Genomic DNA, 25,907 nt, shown 5'->3' with positions numbered 1-25,907 from the left:
CACAGATACGAACATACCCATACCAGTACATACATAACTATGTGCAGCGGCAACATTGTTGCCATGACTGTTGTTGTTGATGTTGTTTTTGTTGTCTTTTGCCGCTTGTTTGTCGTACATATGGGGCTGGAACTTGTTTTATTTGTCTGAATTGCATTTAACGCCGGCAACAACAACAACAACAATAATGAGTAATAGTCAGAGGGGGCGGTGAAGAGGTGGGGTCGTCGGCATATGCACCGGCGACAACGTCAAGTGGAAATGCTTACGCGTGCATTGCTCTCATTGCGGTGCAAAATATTTACTGAGCCTCTGCCCCCCCCCCCCCCCCCCCCTGGCCCAACATCCCGCTTAGTTCACCTCCCTGGCTGCAGTTGTTGGAGACGTTGTTGTCAACATTCTTTGTGACTCGCTGGTGTTGCTGCCCCCGTTTTTGTTGTCGTACCTGGCTTGTTGATTGTCTGCGCCTATTAATCAGTTCATTAAATATGCGATGCCGCCGAATTTCGTTCGTCTCGTTACAGCTGCAACAACAAAAACAATTGATTACAAACCAACTCAAACCTGTTGCAGCCATCATATGCATTTTATTTTCAGCAACTGTTTTTCCAAACTCTTTCTTCATAATCACTTTGCTAAAGTCTTTCCGCTTCCGTTTCGTTCGAAGCTATGAAATATTTTTGTACATATTTATTTTAATTTGTGCTTCTTCATTTTCCATTTGTATTTTTATAAATCCTCTTCCTCACTTCCGCTAAATGATGCTCACGAAAGCGAAGCAAATAATCAGAAAATGTTTTCACCAAATTGCAACATGCAACATTGAAATTGCATTTGGGCAAAAGGGCAAGGCTGTCAAGCACCGTTGAAAGTTGATTTTAGATGAAAGGTGTGGCAGGTACGAGTACATGTCATAATGAGAGAGACAGACCTTAGGATTGGCCCACGTCTTTTTAATGTTTGCGGGCAAACTTTGAAGGTCTAAATTGTGCGAAGCAATTGAATTTCTGACCCATTGCTTAACAATTGTTGTGATTAACTGCCTGTTACGTTGCTAACCTTTAGGCTTAGCTCGAACAAAGTCCGCAATCGTAATCAAAGTTTTATAATAATGATAGGGCGTGTGTAACAGCTCGTAACTTTGCTGGCCAGACACCACATTTTGTGCAAGTACATATGAATTACATATGAATTAATAATTCAATCCATGTGACGATGTCTGGGGTGTGCTTATTCAGTTATGTTATATTATTACTATACATAAGTATATAACTATGGCAAAATTAATGGCTCTAACACACCCACTCATGCATCAAATGCTCATTTTAGGCACCCTGTTGCTTTGTACAACAATAACGACTCAAGGATAAGTACAGGACCATGTATTCACATGTTCTCGCCGCATGCAAAATGCAAATATGCCCCTGGGAAATCGCCCTTAGTCATATTCAACCTCAAATCATGTAGCCCGCCATCAGTTGCAGGCTTCGCAGCTTGTACTGATTGATTATTGTAGTTTGTGAACGCCATGGGTTGCTTCTCCCAAAAATTCGAATTTCTGATAATGGCATGTTCTGATATATACCTGATAAAGGCAAGCTATTTTCATGAAAATTTGCAAGGTATGTGGTTGCCGCTCATTCGTAAATTCAACAAAAGTATAATAAATGTTTCTCATATAAGGAAACGCAACAGTTCCCAGTTCTTATAGATATGTAGGTTTAAGCTTAAGAAGTCCATTTATTTATTGATTAAAAAATGTTAAGTCTTATATTGCAATTGAATGTAAAAAATTTCATATTGGAGAAAATCTTTAAGAACAGTCAGTTCAGCCATACGTGGACTCCTATATAATTTTAAAAGCTATGACGAAACAATTTAATCTACTTAACCTCCCGAATTTTGTAATAAGTATATGTTTAAGAATAATTTCCAACCCTCGCTCCCACAATTTCAGATGTACAATTAATTTTCTACCTTCATTTCAAATCGGTATTTTGCTGGAAAAATTTGTTACCCAAGCAATTTTACTCCAGAAATACGCCCTCAATTGCACCAGCGGATTCATTCCTCTTCTCTTCGCAGAAACTGAACCTTGCACGCGTAATCTTCCCACCTTCATTTCAAATCAGCTTTTTCTAAGAAAATTTATTAGCGAAACAATTTTGACCAAGAAATACGCCCCCAAACTGCACCAGCGGAATCGTTCCTCCTCTACTTTTCGCATCTGCTATGCGCACATATCGCTCTTTGGCGTTGTGCAGTCCCGAAGGGAGATGCTGCGCCTGTGAGGGGAGCGTTTTCCCATTTACAGTTGGCTGATTCCTTTATGCAACATAAATTCAAATGAAACTCATAATACAACTGCTGCAGCAACAACAGATTTGTTTTATTTTTGCTGAACTGCGTCACGTTGCAACTTGCAATTGTGGATGTGGCTGTGGCTGTTGCAGCCTTTGTTATTTTTGTTGTTGCTGCTATTGCTGCGGCTGCGGCTGCTGTCGAGATTTGCGTAAACGAAATCTGTTTGGTTTGGTTGTGCAATCAGATATTGTACATATATCTACATACATATGCGCATACATATGTACGAACACGTATGAAAATGATGTCAACCCGTTTCGTGGTTTGTGCGCACTAACGAATCCACCTCCACCCGTCAGTCACCATTTCATCTTTTCTCTTCCTCCTTCTCCTCCGTCAGCTGATTGCTGGCCTCTCGGCTTTGTTGTTGCTGAAGCGCTCACATAACTTGTTGCTTGCCAGCGGCAGCCTTTCCGCCCACTGGCCCTGCCACGTGACCATTGCACAGAAGTCCTTGCGATTGCCTTGAAGCTGTGCGCAGGATTTGCTATGCTCGACATCTTTTGTAATACATACGTAGGCCAATTAAGGCAGCTTCTCAATTTAAGAAACAAGTGCGGAGCATTAAGTAAATATACATATGAATGTACAAGTATGTTTAAAGGGCCGTTAGTCGTTTGGTCGTAACATTCTCCACTTCCCAGAATTTTTTTAATTGCACGCAATTTTGGTTCCTAGACCTCCTCACAATTTGTGCCATAAATTCTAAGAGGCATCGGAAGCAGAAGCAAAAACAACAACAGCAACCGTCTTGGACATGGCGTCGCGTGTGTCCTTAATTTTTTTTATTTTTGATTATTACGCCGTTGTTCGCCGCTCTTTCGTGCAGCACATGCGAACCCGTGCTCGCCTGGCCGCCCTTCTCGTCCTTAATTTGTTCGCTGCGTGGGTTTGGCTTTTTATTGGCTGCCTTGCGCTATTTTTATGTCGCAGTCACATTCATATCAAATGTCCTTTAACACAAATTAATTAAGCTGTGTATGGCATATGCTATAGCAGACCAACAGCCAATATTAAAGTGGTTTTCTACATTGCTCTACTTGTTTTTGTTCGATTTAAATAGTTAATTTACCGATGCCTTTTTTTTGCTGTTACTGCCCCTGATAGTAAGGGTTAAAAGATTCCTCATTGTAAAAGCTGCTCAAAGAAATTCTTCACTATGATAAAGATTTTATTGGACTTGATTGCATTTTTCTTTGAATCATTAATCGGATCTACAATTTATTTACTCTTATAGTAATTTAGAGTAACGCCCTGTTAAGAACTGCCGTTGATTCGACAGCAAAAGTCGCAGTTGGTTTCGTTGCATAAGAAATCCATAGATTGATGGAGGGGGTTCAGGAGCTCCAGAATTTTAGTGGTACCATACATTGCATTATGTGCAATTGCATTTTAAATAAAATAAAAAATTCTATATTCGTTGAAATTCCTCTGAGCTTTAAGATTTTAGTGAAAGACACGCAGATCCGGCGATAACTTTCTCCAAGGCTCTTAGGTGCCTTAAAGTGCGATAAAGGAAGCAGACGGAGCAGAACTATGAACTGCTATGTTTTCTAAATTACTCATGCGAAATCAGTCAAATGTGAAACATAAAGTTATTGTTTGGTTTCAGTTCAAGTGTATTATTGTCAAGTCTGAAGGCACTTTAATCGGTCGAGCATGATTGTCGTTTTTTGGCCCGCAGTATTCGCCTGCGATACCATCGCGTACCTTACGCAGTGTGTACCACAGTGGGCTATAATCTATATCGGTAAATAGATAGCAGCTGTTTCCTCATTGGAATTGCGTGTTGTGTCTTGTCAGGCCATTTGTTCCTAGTACCCAGTACGCGAGTCCACAGTCGCAGCGGGCATTTGAATTGGCCAAATGCGCATCGTATTTTTGTTGCAATTTCTTTGTTGCCAACGCATCGTCGCTGACAAGCAGTTGTCACTTACGGCTATATACTAGCTGGCTGTCGCCTAGGTATAAGTAATATATGTATGTACTTGTATCTACATATATATTCATGTTTCTGTGTGATGCGGTATTGTCGCATACGACGAGCACAGAGCGGTCAGTTGCATTGCAACGACATTATTGTAAAGAACTGAAATTGCCCGCGGCGTTGATTGGAGCCCGAGGAAATTTTCGTAAATAAAGGATTGGGGGACAATGATCTTCTCCTTTGTGGTTAGACGATTGTTCAGGAGAAATAGTCAAATAGGCAGGCTAAATGAAATGATAAAAGTGATTGTCTATCTTAGTCTAATGTTTTTGAAATTCCTCTTGGTGTCATTTCAGAGTGCAATTGCGGTTGCGTGGACTCGTATAACGGGGGAGCAGCGCCAACTGTTGGAGCTAGTGATAGCATCGGTAGCGTTGACGAGGGCCAGGAACTAGCCCACGTTGGAAGTACCGTCAAAACGGCGCACACGAAGGTACCAACATCTGGGGGGCATGCCAATACGCAGCCCCCCAGCAAACGTTCGAGCAGCGGTGCCGATGGTGACTATCAGTTGGTTCAGCACGAGGTGCTCTACTCGCTATCTGCGGAGTATGAGGTGAGAAGAGAAGAATTTATGTGCTGAGCAAATCCACTTAATTAATTAATGCAGGTCTTGGAGTTTCTGGGGCGTGGAACGTTCGGTCAAGTAGTCAAATGCTGGAAGCGTGGAACATCCGAAATTGTGGCGATCAAAATACTAAAGAATCATCCGTCGTATGCACGTCAGGGCCAAATTGAGGTATCGATTCTATCGCGACTCAGTCAGGAGAATGCGGACGAGTTCAACTTTGTACGGGCCTTCGAGTGCTTTCAGCACAAAAATCACACATGTCTGGTTTTTGAGATGCTTGAGCAGAATCTTTACGATTTTCTCAAACAGAACAAGTTTTCCCCGCTGCCCTTGAAGTATATACGTCCTATATTGGAGCAGGTAAATTGAAATATTGACTTCTTAGATGTCAGTTGTTCAGTATCTTATCTCCGACAGGTGTTGACGGCCTTGTTGAAGTTGAAGCAACTCGGCTTGATTCATGCCGATCTGAAGCCCGAGAACATTATGCTGGTAGATCCAGTGCGACAGCCGTACCGCGTCAAGGTCATTGACTTTGGCAGTGCTTCGCACGTGAGCAAAACCGTATGCAACACCTACCTGCAATCGCGCTACTATCGCGCGCCTGAGATCATACTGGGTCTGCCATTTTGTGAAGCTATTGACATGTGGTCACTTGGCTGTGTAGTGGCCGAACTCTTTCTGGGCTGGCCTCTATATCCTGGCTCCTCGGAGTTCGATCAGATTCGTTACATTTCGCAGACGCAAGGTCTGCCTACGGAGCACATGCTGAACAGTGCTTCGAAAACGTCCAAGTTCTTTTATCGAGACGTCGATTCGACGTACCCCTTCTGGCGTTTGAAGACCACAGAGGAGCACGAGGCGGAGACAAACACGAAGAGCAAAGAGGCACGCAAATACATTTTTAATTGCCTGGACGATATCGGTCAGGTTAATGTACCCACGGACCTGGAGGGCGGTCAACTTCTGGCCGAGAAGACCGACCGGCGCGAGTTCATCGATCTGCTAAAGCGCATGCTGACTATTGACCAGGAGCGTCGTCTGACGCCGGCCGAGGCATTGAACCACTCCTTCACACGCCTAACGCACCTCGTCGACTACGTCTACTGCAACAATGTGAAGGCCTCCGTGCAGATGATGGAAGTCTGTCGACGTGGTGACTTCCACACGTGAGTAGCACGATAATCATCACCGCGTCAGATTCCTAATGAATCGACTTGTCTATTTCACAGAGTTCAACCCGCTTCGACACTAGTAACCAACTTTGTGCCGAGTACTACCGAGAACATGACGTTCACTATTAACAATCAGCTGACCAGTCAAGTGCAGCGCTTGGTGCGTGATGGGCGTCCATTGGCCTACGAGGGTCTCTACCAGATCTATAACGGTCGCAATGTTGCGCGCCAATATCCCCAAGCGCGTACAGACACCTTCCAACATCAGTTGGTCTCCAACATTCTCTGTCCGCCCTCCTATCAGACGATGCCAAGCCCTACAAAGCATGTAGTTGTAGGTAGCGCCACAATGCAGCCTCCCCTGCAGGTGCCACCGCAGCAATACGTCAATGTTCCGGTACCCGTGTCTATGGTGGAGCCGAGCTCAGGGCAACGCATGCTGCTTACGAATCGAGTTCAGGCCAGCGGCGTTGCCTGGCCTCAGAACGGCCGCCAAATGGCACTTGTTCCATCGTGGCCGCAGCAAGCGCCTGGGCACTCGTTAATTGTGGACTCAACGCCGTTGTTTAATGTAGAGGAGATTTATCAGAAGCATCCTTTGAACTTGCCTCGTACCGCCGATCTCAAGAAGGAGTCGCCGGCCCACCACTTGGCGTAAGCATTTATAAAAAATAGATTTGTATTAATATTGATTCATGATCCCTCAACTCTATTAGCAGCAAGGGCAACTCATATCGCGTGCCGCGTCATGAGAAGAAGGAGAATCAACAGCTATCGCCGGTTAAGAAACGTGTCAAGGAAAGCTCACCACCACACCAGCAGCGTTATCAGCGTGCCGCACATGTATCACCACAATACCACTCTCACCATAACTGCAATTATGGTGGCGGTGGTTACAGCAGCGGCGGCGCAGTAGTTGCTTCAGCTTCTACATCCACAAATAGTAAGCCTAAACGCATTTGTTTCTTCTAAATATTACATTGTGTCTTACCCTCTTACCCTATAGACATTATCAATGCCAGCTCAGCCGGCGCGCATCACCACCACCACAGTAGCAGCGGTGGCGGAGCTCCAGTTGCTCATTCCCAGCATAATACAGGCTACAATAGCAGCGGACATATCATTGTCAACAATTGCAGCGGCCCCGGTGGCTACCATCAATCTTCGTCGTCTTCGTCGTCGGGTCACCACCATGCGACACAACCGCCGCCTCATACTCATCAGCATCATAGCACTATTGTGAAGCAGCAGACGATTACCATTCATGATACACCCTCGCCGACAGCTGTTATTACAATCTCAGACAGCGAGGACGAAGGAAACGAAGCGACGCCTATTCTTGCATCGGCGCCCACCAAGCAGCGGGCTCATGCACAGTCCCAGACTAGTAGTAGTCTACTGCAGCATTCGGCCTCATCATCGTCATTGCACTGCCGCAGCAGCGCTCAGTCGCAGACGTCGCATCACCAACCACAGCAACAACAACAACAACAACAGCCTCCCCCGCCGCATGGTCACCAACCACCGCACCAACACCAGCAACAGCATCAGCAGCAGCAACAGCAGCAACAACAACAGCAGCAGCAGCAGCATCAGCACCAGCAGACTCAGGCTGTTAATTATGGTAATGCAACCAATTCCATGTCCTCCAATTCTTCATCAACAATAAGTACTGCTGCCGCCGCCGCCGCCGCTCCCGCAACTTCTGCGGCATCAAATACTAACAACAACAGCAGCCACTACCACAACAGCAACAACAATCACAATCATAGCCATAAGCTGTCTTCGCATCACAGTAGCAAGTGTAGCTCGGGCGGCGGCAGTAACAGCGGGGGTAGTAGCATTCACAACGTTGCAAGCCATCATACGAATAATCACCATAGCCATCATAGTCAGCATCATCATAACCAGCTGAGCAACAGCAGCAACATCAGCCACAACCATAGTCACAGCAGTAACGTCTCGTCTTCCACCATGTCCCAAAGTAGCAGTACCTCTCATCACAATCAGCTGGGCGGAAGCGGAAGTGGAACTGGATTTGGTGCAATCGACATTTCTGCATGCTCAGTGCAACAGTCGTATCAGCAGCAGCAGCAGCAACAACAACAGCAGCCGCCACCGCAACAGCAACAGTCGTATCAGCAGCCGACACAGCTTTGCAGTGTCCTTCATACTGCCTCCACGGGTTCGACGGCATCTGCTTCCGCGTCTACTTCCAATTCCAATTCTACTTCCACTTCCAACCAACAACAACAAAATCATCACCATCATAGTCTTCAACTTAACCAGCATTCACAATTTAGCGGCCATCAATTACTAACCTCGCTCAGTCAGTCCAATGCCCACACAGTCCCCGTTCCGCCCCCTTCTTCATCATCCTCCTCTATGCCACCCTCCTCAGCCCCTCAGTCTCAGTCAAATTTAAGTCGCCAAAAGCATCAGAGCCATAATCACGTACAGTTAGTAATACCATGCGTAACCGTAGGTGACCACGATCCGGAGGATGCGCGCCGTCGTCATCACGTCACCGTCGCAGCCGTCGGTGGCAGTCCCAAGCACCACCATCATCACACCATCGCCGCGCCGCCACCGTCATCTGTAGCCACACAAGCGCCGCAGCAGCCACACTATCAGCCGCAGCCCAACATCAAATACGAGCCCGGTCAGTCGCAAAAGAAACGCATTTTGGCCATGGCTCAGAGTGAGTGCGGCTATTTGCCCAGCGGCGGCAGCAGCGGACCGCCCACTTCAACAGTCAGCTTGCCCCACATTCCAACCAAGCAAGAGCCTACGGAGTTCTACGAGTATTCGCCGCAAGCTGCAACTCAACAAGCACACGTCCATGCCCATCTGGATAGTAAGCGTTCGTCGTGGGCCGCCGGCACCGTAGCATCGCAGCCCCCTCTGGCACACCATAAACGCGAGGCACCCTCCACAGCGCCCACCTACGTGACACAGCAGCAGGCGCCACCAGTGGCGCCGCCATTGGCGCACTCGAAGAGCTCGTCCGCTTCATCATCGTCGTCAATCAGTGCAGCTGCTGCAGCCGCAGCCGCTGCTGCCGCCGCTGCAGCCGCTGTAGGACCTCCATCGTGGGGAGCACCCCAAGTCTATCGTCAACCATCACAGCCGCCGGCTGGTGCTCCTTCGCAGCAGGCACCGCCGCCACATCACCACCATCATGCTCATCACCAGGCTGGCACACCACTCGGTGGATCGCCGTCGTCCACAGCCGCAGCCGCGATGCTGCAGCCGGACATCTATGCGCAGGGCGATATGTACCGCCGACCTACGGTGTTTGTGTCACAGGCCACGCCCACCTATGCCTATGCCAATCGCGCTGTCGTCGCTCCGCCCCCGGCCCACAACAGCTCCAGTCGTCAGGTGAGCGATTTGTCACGATCTAAAGTACGTACCATCAAAACTCATTAAACCGCTTCAAGTCGATCATTCCATTTACTTCATTACATTCACTTCAGGCAACATTCAGTTGGTATAGCTCTTTAATGTCTAGTACTTTTTACAGGTCATACCGTCGCATCCGCTGCCGGCACACATCCAAATACCCACACAATATAGTCAGTTTGGACCGCTGAGTCCCGCACAGGTAGCTGCCAGCAAGCATGCGGCGCATTTTGCGCCGACAAATATATGGTATGGAGCTGAGTAGCTCGAAGATTGAGATTGAGATTGCTGAAAGAGCTGTTGAAGAAGCAAACACCACACAACCCCCCCCCACAAAACCACAGCATTTGATTGAATGATAGACACTCGAGTGAGTCGAAAATGTCGAAACGTTGCGTTTGGCTTGGCCGAATAATGCGTCTTGAAATCGCAGCATTCCGCGAGCAATATTTTTCATATGCCACTTTCTCTCTTCCTCTTTTTCTTCCTCTGCATACAACAGATCGTTTGTGGCTCAAGAGCAGCCAGGCAACATCATCACCAACAATAACAACACAAGGAGCAATAGCAACACAGACAGTGCTGACGATACGCAACATAATATGCAGCAGCAGCTACACCTCTCGCAATGCTGGTGGTTTATGTTGCTGATGCAACAAACCATCATACACAACAGCAACAGCCTTAGCAACATGTTGCTAACAACAATGGAAACAACGAATAATTGCAATATGAGTCAAGCGTCTGCTTCTACAACTGCGACTGCAACAATTTCAAGCAACTTCGATGCAGCAACAACAACACTGCAACATTTCGTTGCTGCCGACAACAGCAGCACAAGCAGTAATTGCAACAGCAACACGCGTTGCAATAACCGCACTAAGAGCAAGAGCCGCCGACAACGGAAATGTTGAGCGAGAGATCTTGTTAAATTTTAGAATGTACCTATATACTACACACATTAATTTGTTGTCGCACATACATCTATATACATACACTCACACAATCAGCAGATTTATTTCGTTCGCCAGCCATTGTCGCGGCTCGTCTGTTTATGATTATTTGTTTTATATAAAGTGTGAACCATTACTGAAAATGAGAAATTTATATATACATATTTGTATGTAAAATGATGAATGGAAATTTTCATGTTATATACTAAACACTCAAGAACTAAACTTGGATAAGAACAGATTTCTTTAAATTTGAATTTTTCTCAAGCATACTAAAGCGTTTCATTATGTGTGTTGTATATTTTATGATAACTTCTAATTATATATATAAACTTATATAAACATTAAATTTCTATCTACATACACAAATATATATATATATATATATATACATATAAATATATATATGAGGATGTCCTAAAAATTATGAATATTATGAATGCAAATCCAAAAACCCGTTTCTAAGCTAGGTAAACGTCGTTTATATTAGTTAATAAGTACAACCAAGTATGTAACAAACTATTTTTAATAACAACAACAAACAAGAAACAACAAACAATACACCTAAAATGTAAAACAAACAGAATAGCGTAACTAATGCAAAAAGGAAACGGAACAACTACAAAATAATTCAAATGTGTAGGATTTTAGTCTCTTAGAAAGTACCTCAACAAAGTAACAACATTAACAACAGAAGTGGAAGGCAACAACAACAACAGCAGCACGGCCGCCACTACAATATATTAATAAATATATAAATACACATATATATAAAATGAACTATTATTACACAATGGTGTACAACATTTTATGCAGCAATTGCCTTTTATAAAAATAATAATAATAATGGTAATTACAAAAAATAACGAAAGCAAATATGCTTAAAATTGCATGAATTATGTAATAATTATTATATATACACATACACGTATATATATTAACTTATGTACGAAAGCAAAAACATACCGCAACAACCTTAACTAGAAAAACAAAGCAAATAATCTAGAGATATGTATATCAACTATTTAGTATGTAGATTTTTATTTGCATAAACAACACCAACCCAAGCGAAAACGAAAGGACACACTCGTATCATGCATACAATAATATCACAATGATGGGGAAGGGGGCTGGGGAACAACTTAATGATTCTAAACTATGTTTAACACACACTAAACGTGAATATAAGTAGGAATTAACCGAAAAAGCGCATGGGCGTCCATTTTGTACATAACATGATTTCAAAGTTATTCTCCTTTCATTTATTTTTATACCCTGTACCCGTAGAGTAAAAAGGGTATATTAGGTTTGTGCAAAGTATGTAACATGCAGAAGGAAGCATCTCCGAACCCATAAAGTATATATATTCTGAATCAGCATGACGAGAGAAATCGATCTAGACATGTCCGTCCGTTCGTCCGTCTGTCCGTCTGGATGAACGCAAGGATCTCAGAAACTATAAAAGCTAGAATAACCAAAGTTGGCATCCAGATTCTCCTACGTCCGAGAAAGGACGAGTTTATTTTATTTTTTGGAATTTTCCCCCGCTACAGAATTTCGTGAATAGCGTCCACATTTCAAATGCTACCTAAACCAAACTTTGCACACATAATTTATATATAATTGTCTACTGTTGTTCAAAATTTTATTCAATTCGGTCAATTCTAAGAAAAGTTATTAGCCAAACAAATTCTCGCCAGTACAACCTCCCCAAACTGCAGCAACAAGTTCGCTCTTCTTCTTCCTCTTTTTGCTGCTGCTATGGGCGCATATAACTCAGTGACGGAAGTTTACCTGGGTACAGGGTATTACACTGTCGGGCTTGTTCGACTGTAGCGTTATTTCTTGTTTTTAAAGATTTTGCCAATTAAAAGAAGTTACGGCAGCAGAAGTTGTTAGCTTAAACGAGATATGGATTTCTTTGAAGTTAACTTTATAATAACCTCCTTTTTTATAAATGAACTGCATGTTTATTTGAAAAGCGTTCTAACGTCCTCTTATTAGAAGCGCTTTCTGCCAAACTTGGCATCTTTCTCATTATTGTTCAATCAAGCGCAATCACACAATATGCAGTCGGGATTGTCTGGACAAGGGTAGATTAGTTTTGAATATTTCACACACTACTTGATGTCTTAAAATATTTCTAGCAAGCATATGCATATGCATGCCCATATATTATGAAACCTTGATTTTGTTATAAAATATGTTTAGTTTTGCAACGTGGGGAAACAATATTTAAATTTCAATTGAAGTACAAAAGGTGAAGCAATCTAGCAATAGTGGAGACATTGAAAAGGACCTAACAAATTAAAATTTAATTTCGATATGACAACTTAGTTTTTGTAATCGCATATATATTCAATTTGTATTTGATTTAAACATAATTCTATCTATAGTATAGGTTGAGAGTTGGGTTGGGGCGACCAATTGAATGAGAAGATTGCCATCTTTTGAACTGATTATGTGCTGAGGCCTTTTTAGTTATGCAAAAGAGCTCGTGTCGAACACACATACACATAATAATATTAACAGATTTTTATTTTTTAGTGTTAAATTAGAGCACACGAATGCATACTTGGACCCGTATGTATGTATATCGGACATTATGTGCTTTAGGGGCTTGGGTTTTATCTCTGTTCTTTGTAAATACTTATACAAGTTAATTATGTACAAATCCCTCTTGCTATATATACATACATATACATGCTGATTAACTACCTACCTACCTACCTACATATATACATACATATTACAAATTATCACATAATGTTCTTGTTAAATAGGTTTCTTCAAGTACTTGTAGATAGTTTTAACTTTGTCATTGTCGCTATGCTTTTAAGTTTATGCAGCAGGCAACGGAACTGTGGCACTTCCTATAATTACTAAAATCTAAATACATACATACATATGCATAATACAAGTTAAATCAAAACCAGTTTCGATCGAAAATAAACAAATTTTTTGTAGTTTCTTTACGCATTAATATGAGTAGATGTTGATTTAAACACAAAAACAAAACAATCATATGTGCACGAAATATTTATGTAACAAATACAAACATTTAACGGCAAACACGTAACACAAATGTTACATGTATCAAATAAAACAACTATTTGAACTTTAGCATATAATTATTGTGATGTAGTTTTTAAAATCGATACAAATACAAAAACAAAACAAACATTTAATGAATGAGCAGAATTTTTTGTCGTCGCTGTCGTCGTAATTAGAATTAAACGAAATAACAAAAGGAAAGCAAAAGATATAGTACACACAAACATAATGTAATCAATTACAGATAAAAAAGAAAAGAAAAGAATAATAGACTCTCTCACACACAGACACACATACAGAATTTTCTATATGCGAGCCCGAAGAATTGGCGCTCAACTGGAAATGACTTAACAAAAAGGCAACAAACACAAATTTAATAATCATAACACTAAAATATAGAAAACTCAGATGATTGAGGTCAACTTTTAAGGGTAAACCAATAATTTTTGTATTAGTTTTATGAATTCAAGAATGAACATTTAATAAGCAGCGCAATAGGCCGTACATAAAGAAACATTAGTGTTGTGAATATACGAGTATATATATACCGATATAATAAATATGTATTAATACATTTGAACTTTTGGTGTTTAAGCAAATGCAAATGCAGAAAAGGAGAAACTATGCAGCTGAAATTGTAAACAAAACGAAAAATCGCTTTACGTTTTAGATAAAGAATCAAAGCAAATAATTAAACTTAAGCAAAGGCAACAAATGTATGTAATATGTATTTGAAAAGTTATAGGTGTTTTTATAGCAATTTTATGGACCACTACAAAAGAAATTCAAACAACAGAAACTACATATAAATATATAGAAATAGTAAGGAATTATAAAAGTAAAATACAAAACATGCCAGTTTGTACTCTGAAAGTTGCTTTAAAAGTCTTGGCGTTATTTTGTTTCATTGTACACGAATATATTTTTCGTTTCTTTTTTAACATAACCGGGAAATTATTCAATGATTAATCTAAGCTAACTAAACAAGGTAATCAACTTTTCACTTTTTACTCAATGTTCGATTAAAGGCATAATTATTATGAAGATTAAGAACGCTTTAAATGTAACAAAAACGAAACGTTGATAGACTTAAACCAACAAACAAACAAACCAACCAACCAACCACACACAACAATTTACAATTACCATGCATACACATACATACATACATAACTACTACTCACACAAATATACACACACACCCATATGAATATTACATGCATACATACATCTTACCATATAAGAAAATACAATAGTAACCGCAACGGAAAACAATTTATAATAACATGCAAATGTTTTTACTGTGTAGTCTTAAAGTTTGTACGTGGATAACTCGATGTATGTATTGTAATACGATTTAAGGAGCGGATCGTGTTTTCCGTATATATCTTTACACACACACACAAACACCCACACACACCCACATATAATTGTATAAATAGTAAACTAAACACTTGAATCACTTTATGTTTTAATTTTTTGAAAATCCTTTATTATAATTGTTTTAAGATGTTTTTTTAATTCGCGTCTTACTCACAGAAATTTTGAATTATATATAGAATATATATATGTATATGCATACCTATGTTTATGAAGACTACATACCACATACCCACGTTTATACATACATTATAATCGCTTATGTCCTAATTAAAAAACATAAATATACATTTTAATATATTGAAAGCAAACGATTTCTTTTGGTATTTTTATTTCGAACACTCAACTATCGACTTATCATTTCGATAATAAAACAACTATCTAATCAAAACTTAAAATTAACAACAACAACAACAAATACAACATATATCCCACCAAATCAAAGGAAAATAATTTTTAGCAAATAATTAGCATAAATAATGCAAACATAAATTAATTAGTTAATGTTATAATACGCAACAACAAAATATTGTACAATTAAGCGAAATTTTGCTTTAAAAGCAATCTCGTTTTCTTTTCCTTTTCATTTTGATAATTCTGTGGGCAAATCCTTTTTTGTTTAACAAATTCGTCTGAGTATACGAACGGGCGACCATCCTAAACATTATTTTTTTTTTTTAAATGGTCTAGGCAGGATCGTTACGAAATTACGAAATGGTTTGTCCATTGATTTAGAGCTCGGTTTTCATAAAAAAACAAAACTATAATAATTAATTTAACACGTGTTTCTTCGGATTACGCATTGAATATCGATATTTGTATCAAAATATCCCAAGATATTGAAAAAAGCTATTTTCAAAAAATTACTGTCGAAAACACATTCTTCTTGTTTCTTTTCAAATATTTCGGATAATTTTAAACAAATATTAGTTTCTAATATGTGTTTCGTCATAGAGATTTCCTTTCCATTCATGTAGTAAATGCTTAAATGTTCCTAATAGACTTTGGGATTTTTTTGATTATTGTGCTTTAAAGCTTCTTAAAACTAATTGCATATGTGAAAACCGAACTAAACTTGGCAGAATTTAGATGTCCACATCTACGACATTGGAGTTCTTTATTTTTTCTTATATTAAGAATTCAAAATTGTCGCATATGTCGTATTTCTCATACATTTTATGTAACTGATAGTTAGTTTTTCAATCTCAAAATCAATCCTAATTATATGACCAATTCAAGGATAAATAATTAATGAGCTTTTTCGAAATAATTTGTCGCTTTGAAGTGTGTTTCATACGCAAGTTATGTGCATTTAAAAAGACAACAGCAAATAGTAATACCTATTAATAATGGTTTATATAAAGTAGAACGAGAGTTGGTGTATCGATTAGTACTAAAATAATATAGAGTTTAGCGACACAGTTCAAATATTGTATAAAAGAAAAAAAAAAACAGAGAACAATTAGCCGAAGTAATAGAAATGTAGTTGCAGTGGCACACAATGAGATTGAAGTTAAAATTATATGGTTACCGTGCAAGATTTATTCAAGTCGTAATACGTTGATGTTGACAAACAAGATTGATTAAAACCCGTCCATAAGTAGATTTCATTTGAAGCGCCGACTTTAAATTGATATAAGAAAACTATAGGCAGAACACAAACTGTAAACATCGATTTGACACAAAGAAGTCCGCATTCCTGCTCAGAAGATATGCAGAACGGTTCAAAACTTAAAGGCAAAGATACCCCTCTATGTTTCAACATGTTTTCCAGTTGTGTAGCATTTCAAATCTCTCAGTGTTTCTTCATTATGGCGTATAGTTAAAGAGAAAAAGGAAAAATATATATATTAAAAAAATGGATCTGCCAAATACAAAAACTTCTCGTACTAGAGGAAACATTTCAAATTGTGGTTTGGATTGATATTAGATGTTTTAATAAATTGCGCGAGCAAACTACGATATTTACACATAAATATATAAATACACTCATGCGTACTAAATCGAAAAATCAATGCAAATACAAATACATATTAATATATAGTATATATATATATATAAATAAATATGAATATATATTTTACTAAACATAAAATATTTCAATATGGCAACAAATAACAAAAACAAACAAACAAACAAAACTTAACCAAAAATGTTGATGTGTGAAATTTATAAGACTAGCATATTTCCTACCTAAAATAAAACAAAGACGAAAACGAAAACAAAATTTAAAAAATATATGTTTTACAAATATTAACATAAATTATACTATTAACTAATTATGTAGCAGGTGGGGCATACATGAGGAGTAGTTATGTGTGCACACGAAACCATATGCGCAAATATTGATTCTAAAATTTACAGAAAATTGAATTTAAAATTTGTCTAAGCAGCAGTAAATCACAAATACATATATAACAAATTGATTGTACCTTTTGCTGATTGAAAAGGAAATGGTAACGGAAATGGAAACGGAAACGGATATGGATAAAAGCTAACGCAAAACGAAAATTCTCGTAGTGATGCAACTGTAATCGAAACAATATGTTTTTAACTAAATAACAAAGTAACATTTATGTATTATATTCATATTTATAGTTGTACAACAAAAACAAAGAGAAACATACATACATAAATGAAGGCACTTTTGTGGCATTTGCTTTTCTTATATAGTATGTAGAGTTATGTACTAATATTTATGTGCGAGTATGTAAATGTCTAATGGAGCAAGTCACCCCATTTTAATATAACTAAGCCATATATATATATTTAAAATATAGTTAAGTCATTTGTACGCAACGGGATATACGTGGCAAGAACGCTCGAATATCTCCAATTGCGCAGTTTCAGATTAAAGAATTTAAATATGTATTTTTATATGCAAAATTAATGAAAAATTTATAAATAGATTGCTGACAACAGAAACAAAACATGAGAAGTCAAGTAATGTAGGTAATTGCCTCAACTACAAGTAATGGTCGAAGTAAAGCTATTTTGGTGGTGAACAATTCGCACAGATTTAAGATTGAAACCGTTTTCCAATGCCGGCCAATCAAATTTAATAAAAGAAGTCCGCAAGTATCCGGAGATAAGTTTTCTATTGACTATACCCTGTACCAAAGGCACTTAAAAGTATATTGGCTGAGGCTTTAGCTCTCGTATGCATATTCATGATCCACTTATAGGAAACACTATAGGCCCATTTTTTATGATTGTCAAAAAACAGGAGAGGCATAGGGAAATCGTTTAGTTGCTTTGCTTACTTTTTTTTATATATTTTTGTACGACTTTCAATGATATTATGAATTTTGCCTATCAAGTGACTGGCGACGTTATTTCTTAATATCATCAAACTATATAATTTTAATTTGAGCAAAATTTATTGAAGTATGCAATTTTTTCTTCAAATATTTACACTTTTAACGTATACTTTAAATTCACAAAATTTTATATTTTGAAGAAACATATTTAACATAAATCATAGAAACCTTATCATAAGATATTATTTAATTCAATCTTTTGGCTAATTAAACAAGTTGGGGTTAATTGGAAATAGGTTTGACTTAAAACTAATTTGCCAATTGGGTACAGGGTATTGAAGAGTTGGGCTTGTTCCATTATAGTTAACCTTTTTACTTTTCAAGCACATACACATATTTGAGGTACAATTATGATCCGATCGATTTCCTGCAGACAATCTGTGCAATTTCCCACATGGTGTGTACGTTCGTAGGTGCACACCTACGTTACATACAAGTATACTATATGTATGTATGAACGAGTATATAATTGTATTGAATATCCCTCCCAAAAAGTAATGTTTTTAAAAGACAGATAATCAAAGCGCGAGTTAACTGTCGCACACACACACATACATATATAAATGTTTATGCTTAAAGACATACATATATGAAATGTGGAAGAATTATTTGGGCACCAAGGCATATTTACGAGTATATATATAAACACATACTATATATGTAGTATGTATGTATTGACCCATTAATGTCATTTATCAATGTTTCTCTTTTGGTACAGCATGCATACATATGTATACCTAAAATTATAAAATACAAACATACAAATTCGCATAACCGCTAGGCTTCTTTAATTAACATACCTATTTACTTACATATTCATGTATACGGCAAGTATACATATGTACACATATACATACATAAAACATATAAATCAAAAGCACTGCAAAACATACTATATTTAGTGGAAAAATTGAAAACTACAATTTGAAGAATTGCATAGCTTTTGAAATCCCTGGGTTAGACAACGAATTGCCGAGCAATTGGGGCGAACTCGCGAACCAACTTGTACATTTTTGTAATCCCCCGATGAAATGCTTTCGATTATTTACGAGACATATCGCGACCTGCAACAAAATATTGGGGCAGGGTAATGCGTTTATAATACTCGTATATACATATACCTGCACATGCATCCTGGTATGTCCATCCAAATGAGGATTGGCACGCCGCCGTCAAAGAGAGAACGAGCAAGTCAACTCATCTAAAATCTATGTACTACTACTAATCACTTTTGTATAAACTATGTACGTGTACTGAATGTTTTTACTTGGTGTCCTTTTCAAGTGTATTTAAATAATAATTAAAGGAAGTACTTATATCAAAAACAAAGCACACCGATACATTTAGCGCTCTACACTGTAAGGAATGTAAATGAACGTTTAAACGATAGCTGTCACTGTTCCAGAATGGAGAATAGTTCTTAGAAAACTCTTAGCAGTTAGTATGAAAATCAAAATGCAACCAGGAGTAAATATATATTATTTACTATATAAGTAACAAAGAAACAGTGAATCGTATATACATTTATATATGTATGTACATATATAGTATGTCTGATAATCCTCCAAATTGTCTGCAGAAAGCACTCCAAAAATATCCCAGGCAGATCATAACAGGGAAGATCCGTTTTATAAACTAAAATGACTTTTAAGTTTACACGCATAGGTATTTGTGTAATACCATATATGTGTGTATATGATTCAGAACTTTCGACTTTATGGCTGTTTAGAGATTTTATAAAAAAACAAAACAAAAAGACATAAATAATAACTAACATTTTCATTAAAAAAAATGAAAATTTCCGTAATATAATAAACAAATTTTTACTTGTGCATCGGTAATGTATCCCAGTTGGGATCCGACCCCAAAACGTTTGTAGCCTAGAAGTTATAGGATTGACAAACTTTGGCACAGAGAGCCCTCATCTCTCTATCTCTCTAGATGAGAGAGTCCTTGTAGTGTCAATAGAAGAACAAACAAACATTGTGAAATTTAGTGTCTTTACACTTTAAAGAGTACATACATATATACAAATTTAACTGTAATTGCATGTAGAGAACGCTATGGCGCCGATAATAGCATAACTCACACGTACACGTACACACACACTCACACAAAAATCGAACAAAAATGCATAAGCGAGAATATTTAATAGACACATACATATGCCTAAAAGGATAAGTTATTGACAAAAAAACACAAACACATACAGATAAATGTCTATGTATTAAATGAACACGGATATATACATACATGCATACGTCTATGTGTATAAACTTATATGTACATATATTGAAACGAACGCTATCAAAATAACAACTATTAAAGAAGAAGAAACCAAATGCAAAAAATAATAATCAAATGAATAAAATGTGTGTCTTATTTCAAAACCCATCCAAGTTGAAGGGGGAGTACGGTTTTCACTCATTTATTGCCTATCCCATTGCACGATTATCAACTTAATTAAAGAGGACTTTCGGAATAGCGCGAAAGGGTACATCCCTTACAAAAGGCGGTTTGTTTTGGTAGATCTCTTTATCGAATTGATTAACCAAGTTTATGGTGGTGATAAATTTTTTTAGAAGAATGGTCAGTCAAAGTACGTAAGTTCAAAAGATGCGTCCTAAAAACTGCATAACTCGATCAAAATTAGTCAAAATCTCCGGTGAAATTGATTCAAAATTTAATTAGTTATCTATCAGTAAACTATTTATGGTAGGTGTGTTCTTGCTTTGTTGTACACAAAGCTGTACTGATGACTTTTCCCTTCGGTTGACAATTGAAAACATCTTGATAAATTTACTTATCAATACTAATATTATAAAGAGGAAAGATTTGTTTGTTTATTAGAACTGAAATGGAACTGCTGGAAAGCTACACTGTCCCCGGTTATCATAGGCTAAATGATATTTATGCAAAAAATATAGGAATCCTACTAAAACGCCAATAATATAACTCAAGGTGAACAAAAATGACCTAAAACATTTCTGAACAGTATGCTGCAAGTTCAGAATCATCCACGAAACATTATGTGGCTTTAAGTATTAAAGCAATATTATTCAAAAATCCACAGCTAAATAAAATCATCAAATCGATCGACACCGTGACTAATATCGAAGACACAGTACATTCCCCACAGGAATTTTTAAATTAAATTAAATTAAATTGAAGCTAAAAATCGGAATTCCAAACATGCTTTTGTGAATTTAAAGATCTCGGAGAATGTGCAATGGGACGAGGCTGCTTATTAAGGGACTGGTCAAATTACTCATACTTGTATATCGAGGATACCGATGGTCTCAACTAATGTGTCAATCCCATTTAAACGGCTTCAATTTCCGGTAAAAAAAAAACCATCTCTCGCGTTTTAATAATTGGAACTTGTTAAACCTTCGAATTAGTAAGGATTGTGTGTTCATGACCAACTGAATGTTCGCCTATCGCGGATCGGAGCTCCTGAAAATCAATTTATTTTGCTGCCAAAAGATCAAAAAATAATCATTAAAATAATAATATCCCAACTATGTTTAAAATTTTACTTTTTTTTAGTAACTCAGCAAAAAGAAGGGTGTCTTTCACTTACAAGTGCGCACACTAGTGTTTATTGCTATCCTTTGCGGACTGCGTCAAACACCCACCCGATAATCCCGCCCATATGTCTCCGACGTCATCTTGTATTTGACAGGCAAGCAATGATAGCTGTAGTTTGCCGACTCGGGGTACGAACGCCATTTTGATATAGTTGGCAAAATCAAGGCATTAAAATAAAAATTGCGACCATACCGGCTGTAAATACACACACCTACACATACTTGGTATACTTGTCCATCCGAAGCAAACTCCGACAATTGATCGTGACAGCGTTCTCCAGATTTTCCTCTAAAAATTTCTAAGTTGCACAATAACGAACTAAAAAGGGATATGGCAAAAAAGTATGAACTGAGAAACATTCAAAGACATAGTAGAACGCGTTGCTAAATAGTGGTATAAACAGTAACCATTCGAAACTATGTCTTGGTTATCTGAAAAATCCATGGAGGTAATGGATTAAATAACTTGGTCCCCACACTCTAATTGAATTGAAAACAATTTAACACTGTTGAATACTTGACAAGAGCAATAATAATGGGAGCAATTATAACCAAATTTATGGTTTGAAACCATATGAAAAGATGACTAAAAATATTATTTAATGAAATACCTTAAAGACTGCGCCCTTAGTTCTTATGGTCGCTGTGCGCACATATAAATGTACGCATACTTAGTTTATTTAAAAGGTCAAAACAAGAACCGATTTTTAAAACTTTGACCTGATACATATGTAACTGTACATCCTGTAAACAAAATATAATAGGGTATACCAGTTTAGAATAACCAAACTTGGTATTTACATATATTTTCCCAAGTTCTAAAAAAGTACAAATTTGTGATTCTTTCTTCTGGTGAACTTTACCGTTATTAGTGATTTTCCATAAATCCCTTAAATAACAATTTCATCGAGTTAGGCCGTCTTCATATGGAACTTAATTGTGATAGGTCAACTGTAAGATGTAAATATGTAAGTTATCAGATTCATCGGATTCGTTAGTAGATACTTTTTCCTTTGTATAAAGTTTAGCCCAATGTTATAAATTAAAACAAATTTATTTAGTTTTGCGAAATTTAATAATGCAAATGTATTAAATTTTAATAATATACTAATCAATTGAAAATAATAAACATAAAACATATTTATATTCAAATAACCGTTCACAAAATCTCTACCTGCTCAAATGTTCATCTAAAGTACAGTTGTTCTAAGCGTCGGATACGTTTGTCTAGCTGTGCCACCTGGGTGCTTAGCTCGGCAAGCTGGTCATGCGTTGAACAGCATTCTGAAACAGAATCGAGCGACACATCCAGCATCTGTGGGAGGCTAAAGTGGTACATCAGACTGTTCTTTTAACTCCGGCTAATTACAAAATTTTTTGCATTTAATTTTCATGTTGGGTGATTTATCCGGTGTCGTTGCCATCTTTGTGGCACATTGTGTTTCTTGTTTAATGTGTTCGCTGTTAAGCACCTGGAAGTTTTCGTCTAGTGCCTGGTAGGCCATAGACTCTCGTGGATCGATGCGAATGCTTAGATCATTTGAAGTAGCCGAGCCGGAGCGGCTTGGCTCCGCAGAAAAAGTACCACTGGTGTCGCAACAAGATGTCGCCTTGGCTTCGAATTGTGACGCATCATAGGTGTGCAGATTGGATTGCCAAATGAGAAGCTGTAATATCAGATTATCAGTATCAGATTGACCGATTATGCACCCCTCATGATACTAACCTGACGATCACCGCCTGCCGAAGCAAACTTTAAGCCATCCTGTGTAAAGGCCACCGCGTTCACTGCATCCGTATGTCCCGTCAGCGTATAGATGGGTCTGCCCTCTAACAAATCCAAAATACGTATGGTCTTGTCGTCACTTCCACTGATCAGAAAATTGCCACTTGGATGGAAGGCCACATCATTCACGGGAGCAGAATGTACCAAGTATAGTTGTAGTATCTGTGAGCCGCCCACATCAAAGATCTTGATGCGGTTGCAGCCGAGGGCCACTGCCACCATGTTGCCCATCGGATGCCAGGCAAGCTGCCTTGGCGGGGCTTGCTGCATTGTGAAACAACGCACACACTCGCCCGACTTTACGTCATAGATGCGCAGTGACTTGTCATCGCTTACCGAAGCTACAAGTTCACCATTTGGGCTAAATTTGGCAGCACGCACCCAATTATTTTGTTTCGCAAAGGATGTGATGAACTGTCGGCGTGAGACGCGCCATAATTTGCACGATTTGTCATCGGAAGCAGTTACAACGAACTGCCCGGTCGCATCGAAGTCCACACTACGCACGGGTTTGCCATGTGCCAAGAATTCACCAGACATGCCACGCACTTTGGGCTCCCACACCTGCCACACATAATTGTTATATATTTTCGCACATACTTATCAGTTTATTTTTACCTTAACTGTCCGATCTTGGCTAGCAGAGGCAATTAGGTTACCCTTGGGAGACCAGCTTACTCCATGGACTGGTCCGGTGTGCGAGGAGAAGCGAATGCATCGTGCCGCTTGCTTCAAGTTCCACAAAATAACATGATGGTCCAGAGAGCTTGTAGCGATTTGAGAGCTGTCTGGGCTAAAACGTAGCTGGGTTATTGCATTAGTGTGGCCAGTAAAATGGCGCTCTAGGGATGGATCGCTGAATAGGTCCATGCTATTAGTTTATTGTTGAGTTTAAACCTAAAGTTCGATTTTTCGGTTTGTTGAAAAACCCGCTGAATTCAAACACCAATTAAAATGCGACGCCAAATGAACTCAGAGTGCAGGGATGCCAATATGTTTTAAATGGTGCGTAGAAACGATACTACTCAATACTGTAGAGATGCCTGACTTATGTATCAACGCCAGCTGATTTGGCGACGGCGTTGTTTTTCTTGCTGTGGCCGGGTACTTTAATGTAAAAACATCCACGGGCGGCTCTATCAATAAAAAAGCTGAAATATTGAAAGAAATATTTACAATGTCGTTTTTGGTGCAAAGTGTGCGCCATGTCCTACGCCACACGACACAACGGACCACATTGACAGGTTTGTTGAGAGCAACATTAAACACGAGAATATTGATGACATAACCTTGCTGGACTCTTACTTTGATTTGCAGGTGCAATGCGCGCGTTAAGCCTTTCCCCCGGCATGCATCAGCAAAATAAACCAGCACCTGTCGTTGATGTAGCTGCTATAACAAAGGATCAGCAGAAGGAATGTCAGTTGATATGTGACAGAATCAACCAACAAGTGGCAAAAGCTGAGCAAGGTAGACTCTTTGCTGTTGTGCACTTGTGTGGCAAGCAATTTAAAATTACACCCGGCGACATAATACTAGTGGAAGGGTACTGGCCGCCGACTATAGGAGATGAGATAAGCCTGGATAAAGTGCTATTGGCTGGGGCACGGGATTTTACAATAGTTGGACGACCTATTTTGGAGCCGGGCTTGGTGACGGTCAAGGCAACAGTCATTGAGAAAACGTTGACCCACACGAAAACACATTTTAAGAAGAAACGCAGGAAGCAGTACATGCGCATTAACTTCCAGCGCTCTCCCAATACAATGATCCGGATTAACTCCATAGAAGTCACACAGACAGTGGACGGGACCAGTAAGGCTAAAGAGGACTTGTCAAGGCGCCTGTTTTAGTTGTGAGCGCTATATTTAGTTCGTTATGGTAATAAATAAAAACACTAAATCAAAACTTAGCTGTAGTTTTGTAAAGTTCGCCATTTTTGGCTTCATTTGGAAATAGATAACATACCCCGCGTTTATTTAGTGTTCCGCAAATGTGTTCTCTTTAAAGTTATTCGAATTGTTTGCCTATCATTGTTGGTTAAAATTACTTGTTTCAGGCGCACTTGGTATATTGCTTGGCAGCCAAATGTACTATATTGTCATGGGTTACGCTTTTACCAATCATTTAAATTTGAGGCAACCGATTGGTAATATTTATTTATCGTACGCACCCCATTTTTATTCATCAACGATAAATTGCTTAAATGTTTTGTGGCATGTTTGTTTTCTGGATGTAAAATAGTTACACATATGTATATATTATTTAGCCGGCCCAGCATTAACGAACCTAAATGGAAATGATGCAGGTTGTTTGGTCCGC

At 38.7% G+C, this 25,907-nt stretch overlaps 3 protein-coding genes across 7 annotated transcripts in view; 2 read left to right on the top strand and 1 right to left on the bottom strand.

The window, feature by feature from the left end:
- Positions 1-10,135, top strand: part of LOC115628283 (homeodomain-interacting protein kinase 2) — a 48,155-nt gene extending 38,020 nt beyond the window's left edge. The window contains exons 1-10 of one of the 3 annotated variants that reach the window (XM_030524315.1): positions 4,007-4,114; positions 4,648-4,907; positions 4,962-5,282; positions 5,340-6,091; positions 6,155-6,751; positions 6,814-7,040; positions 7,104-7,721; positions 8,583-9,481; positions 9,624-9,872; positions 10,005-10,135. In XM_030524315.1, coding sequence (XP_030380175.1) covers positions 4,024-4,114; positions 4,648-4,907; positions 4,962-5,282; positions 5,340-6,091; positions 6,155-6,751; positions 6,814-7,040; positions 7,104-7,721; positions 8,583-9,481; positions 9,624-9,767 — 3,909 coding nt within the window. In that variant the 5' untranslated portion in view covers positions 4,007-4,023 and the 3' untranslated portion in view covers positions 9,768-9,872; positions 10,005-10,135. Of the gene's footprint in view, positions 1-4,006; positions 4,115-4,647; positions 4,908-4,961; positions 5,283-5,339; positions 6,092-6,154; positions 6,752-6,813; positions 7,041-7,103; positions 7,722-8,582; positions 9,482-9,623; positions 9,873-10,004 lie in introns of those variants that run through there. The other 2 variants (XM_030524313.1, XM_030524314.1) reach the window with 2 other exon arrangements.
- Positions 10,136-22,870: 12,735 nt separating this feature from the next.
- On the bottom strand, positions 22,871-24,522 carry LOC115628333 (POC1 centriolar protein homolog). Of its 3 annotated transcripts, none has more exons than XM_030524395.1 (4): positions 24,204-24,522; positions 23,526-24,149; positions 23,272-23,466; positions 22,871-23,124 (listed from the first exon to the last, which is right to left on the bottom strand). In XM_030524395.1, exons 1-4 carry the CDS (start codon positions 24,453-24,455, stop codon positions 23,065-23,067), a joined length of 1,131 nt encoding a protein of 376 aa, XP_030380255.1. In that variant the 5' UTR covers positions 24,456-24,522; the 3' UTR covers positions 22,871-23,064. The 3 variants fall into 3 exon arrangements, with proteins under 3 accessions (XP_030380255.1, XP_030380256.1, XP_030380254.1); XM_030524396.1 differs by having other exon boundaries at positions 22,871-23,114; XM_030524394.1 differs by having other exon boundaries at positions 22,871-23,466.
- Positions 24,523-24,693: 171 nt separating this feature from the next.
- Positions 24,694-25,497, top strand: LOC115628334 (39S ribosomal protein L21, mitochondrial). Its single transcript, XM_030524397.1, has 2 exons — positions 24,694-24,829; positions 24,903-25,497. The coding sequence occupies exons 1-2, from the start codon at positions 24,763-24,765 to the stop codon at positions 25,436-25,438; spliced, it is 603 nt and encodes a 200-aa protein (XP_030380257.1). The 5' UTR covers positions 24,694-24,762; the 3' UTR covers positions 25,439-25,497.
- Positions 25,498-25,907: the final 410 nt, after the last annotated feature.

Source organism: Scaptodrosophila lebanonensis, unplaced genomic scaffold (genome assembly GCF_003285725.1).
Source record: "Scaptodrosophila lebanonensis strain 11010-0011.00,11010-0021.00 unplaced genomic scaffold, SlebRS2 tig00000113-arrow-arrow-pilon, whole genome shotgun sequence".
Classification (NCBI taxonomy): domain Eukaryota; kingdom Metazoa; phylum Arthropoda; class Insecta; order Diptera; family Drosophilidae; genus Scaptodrosophila; species Scaptodrosophila lebanonensis.
This window is presented reverse-complemented; position numbering and strand designations above follow the sequence as displayed.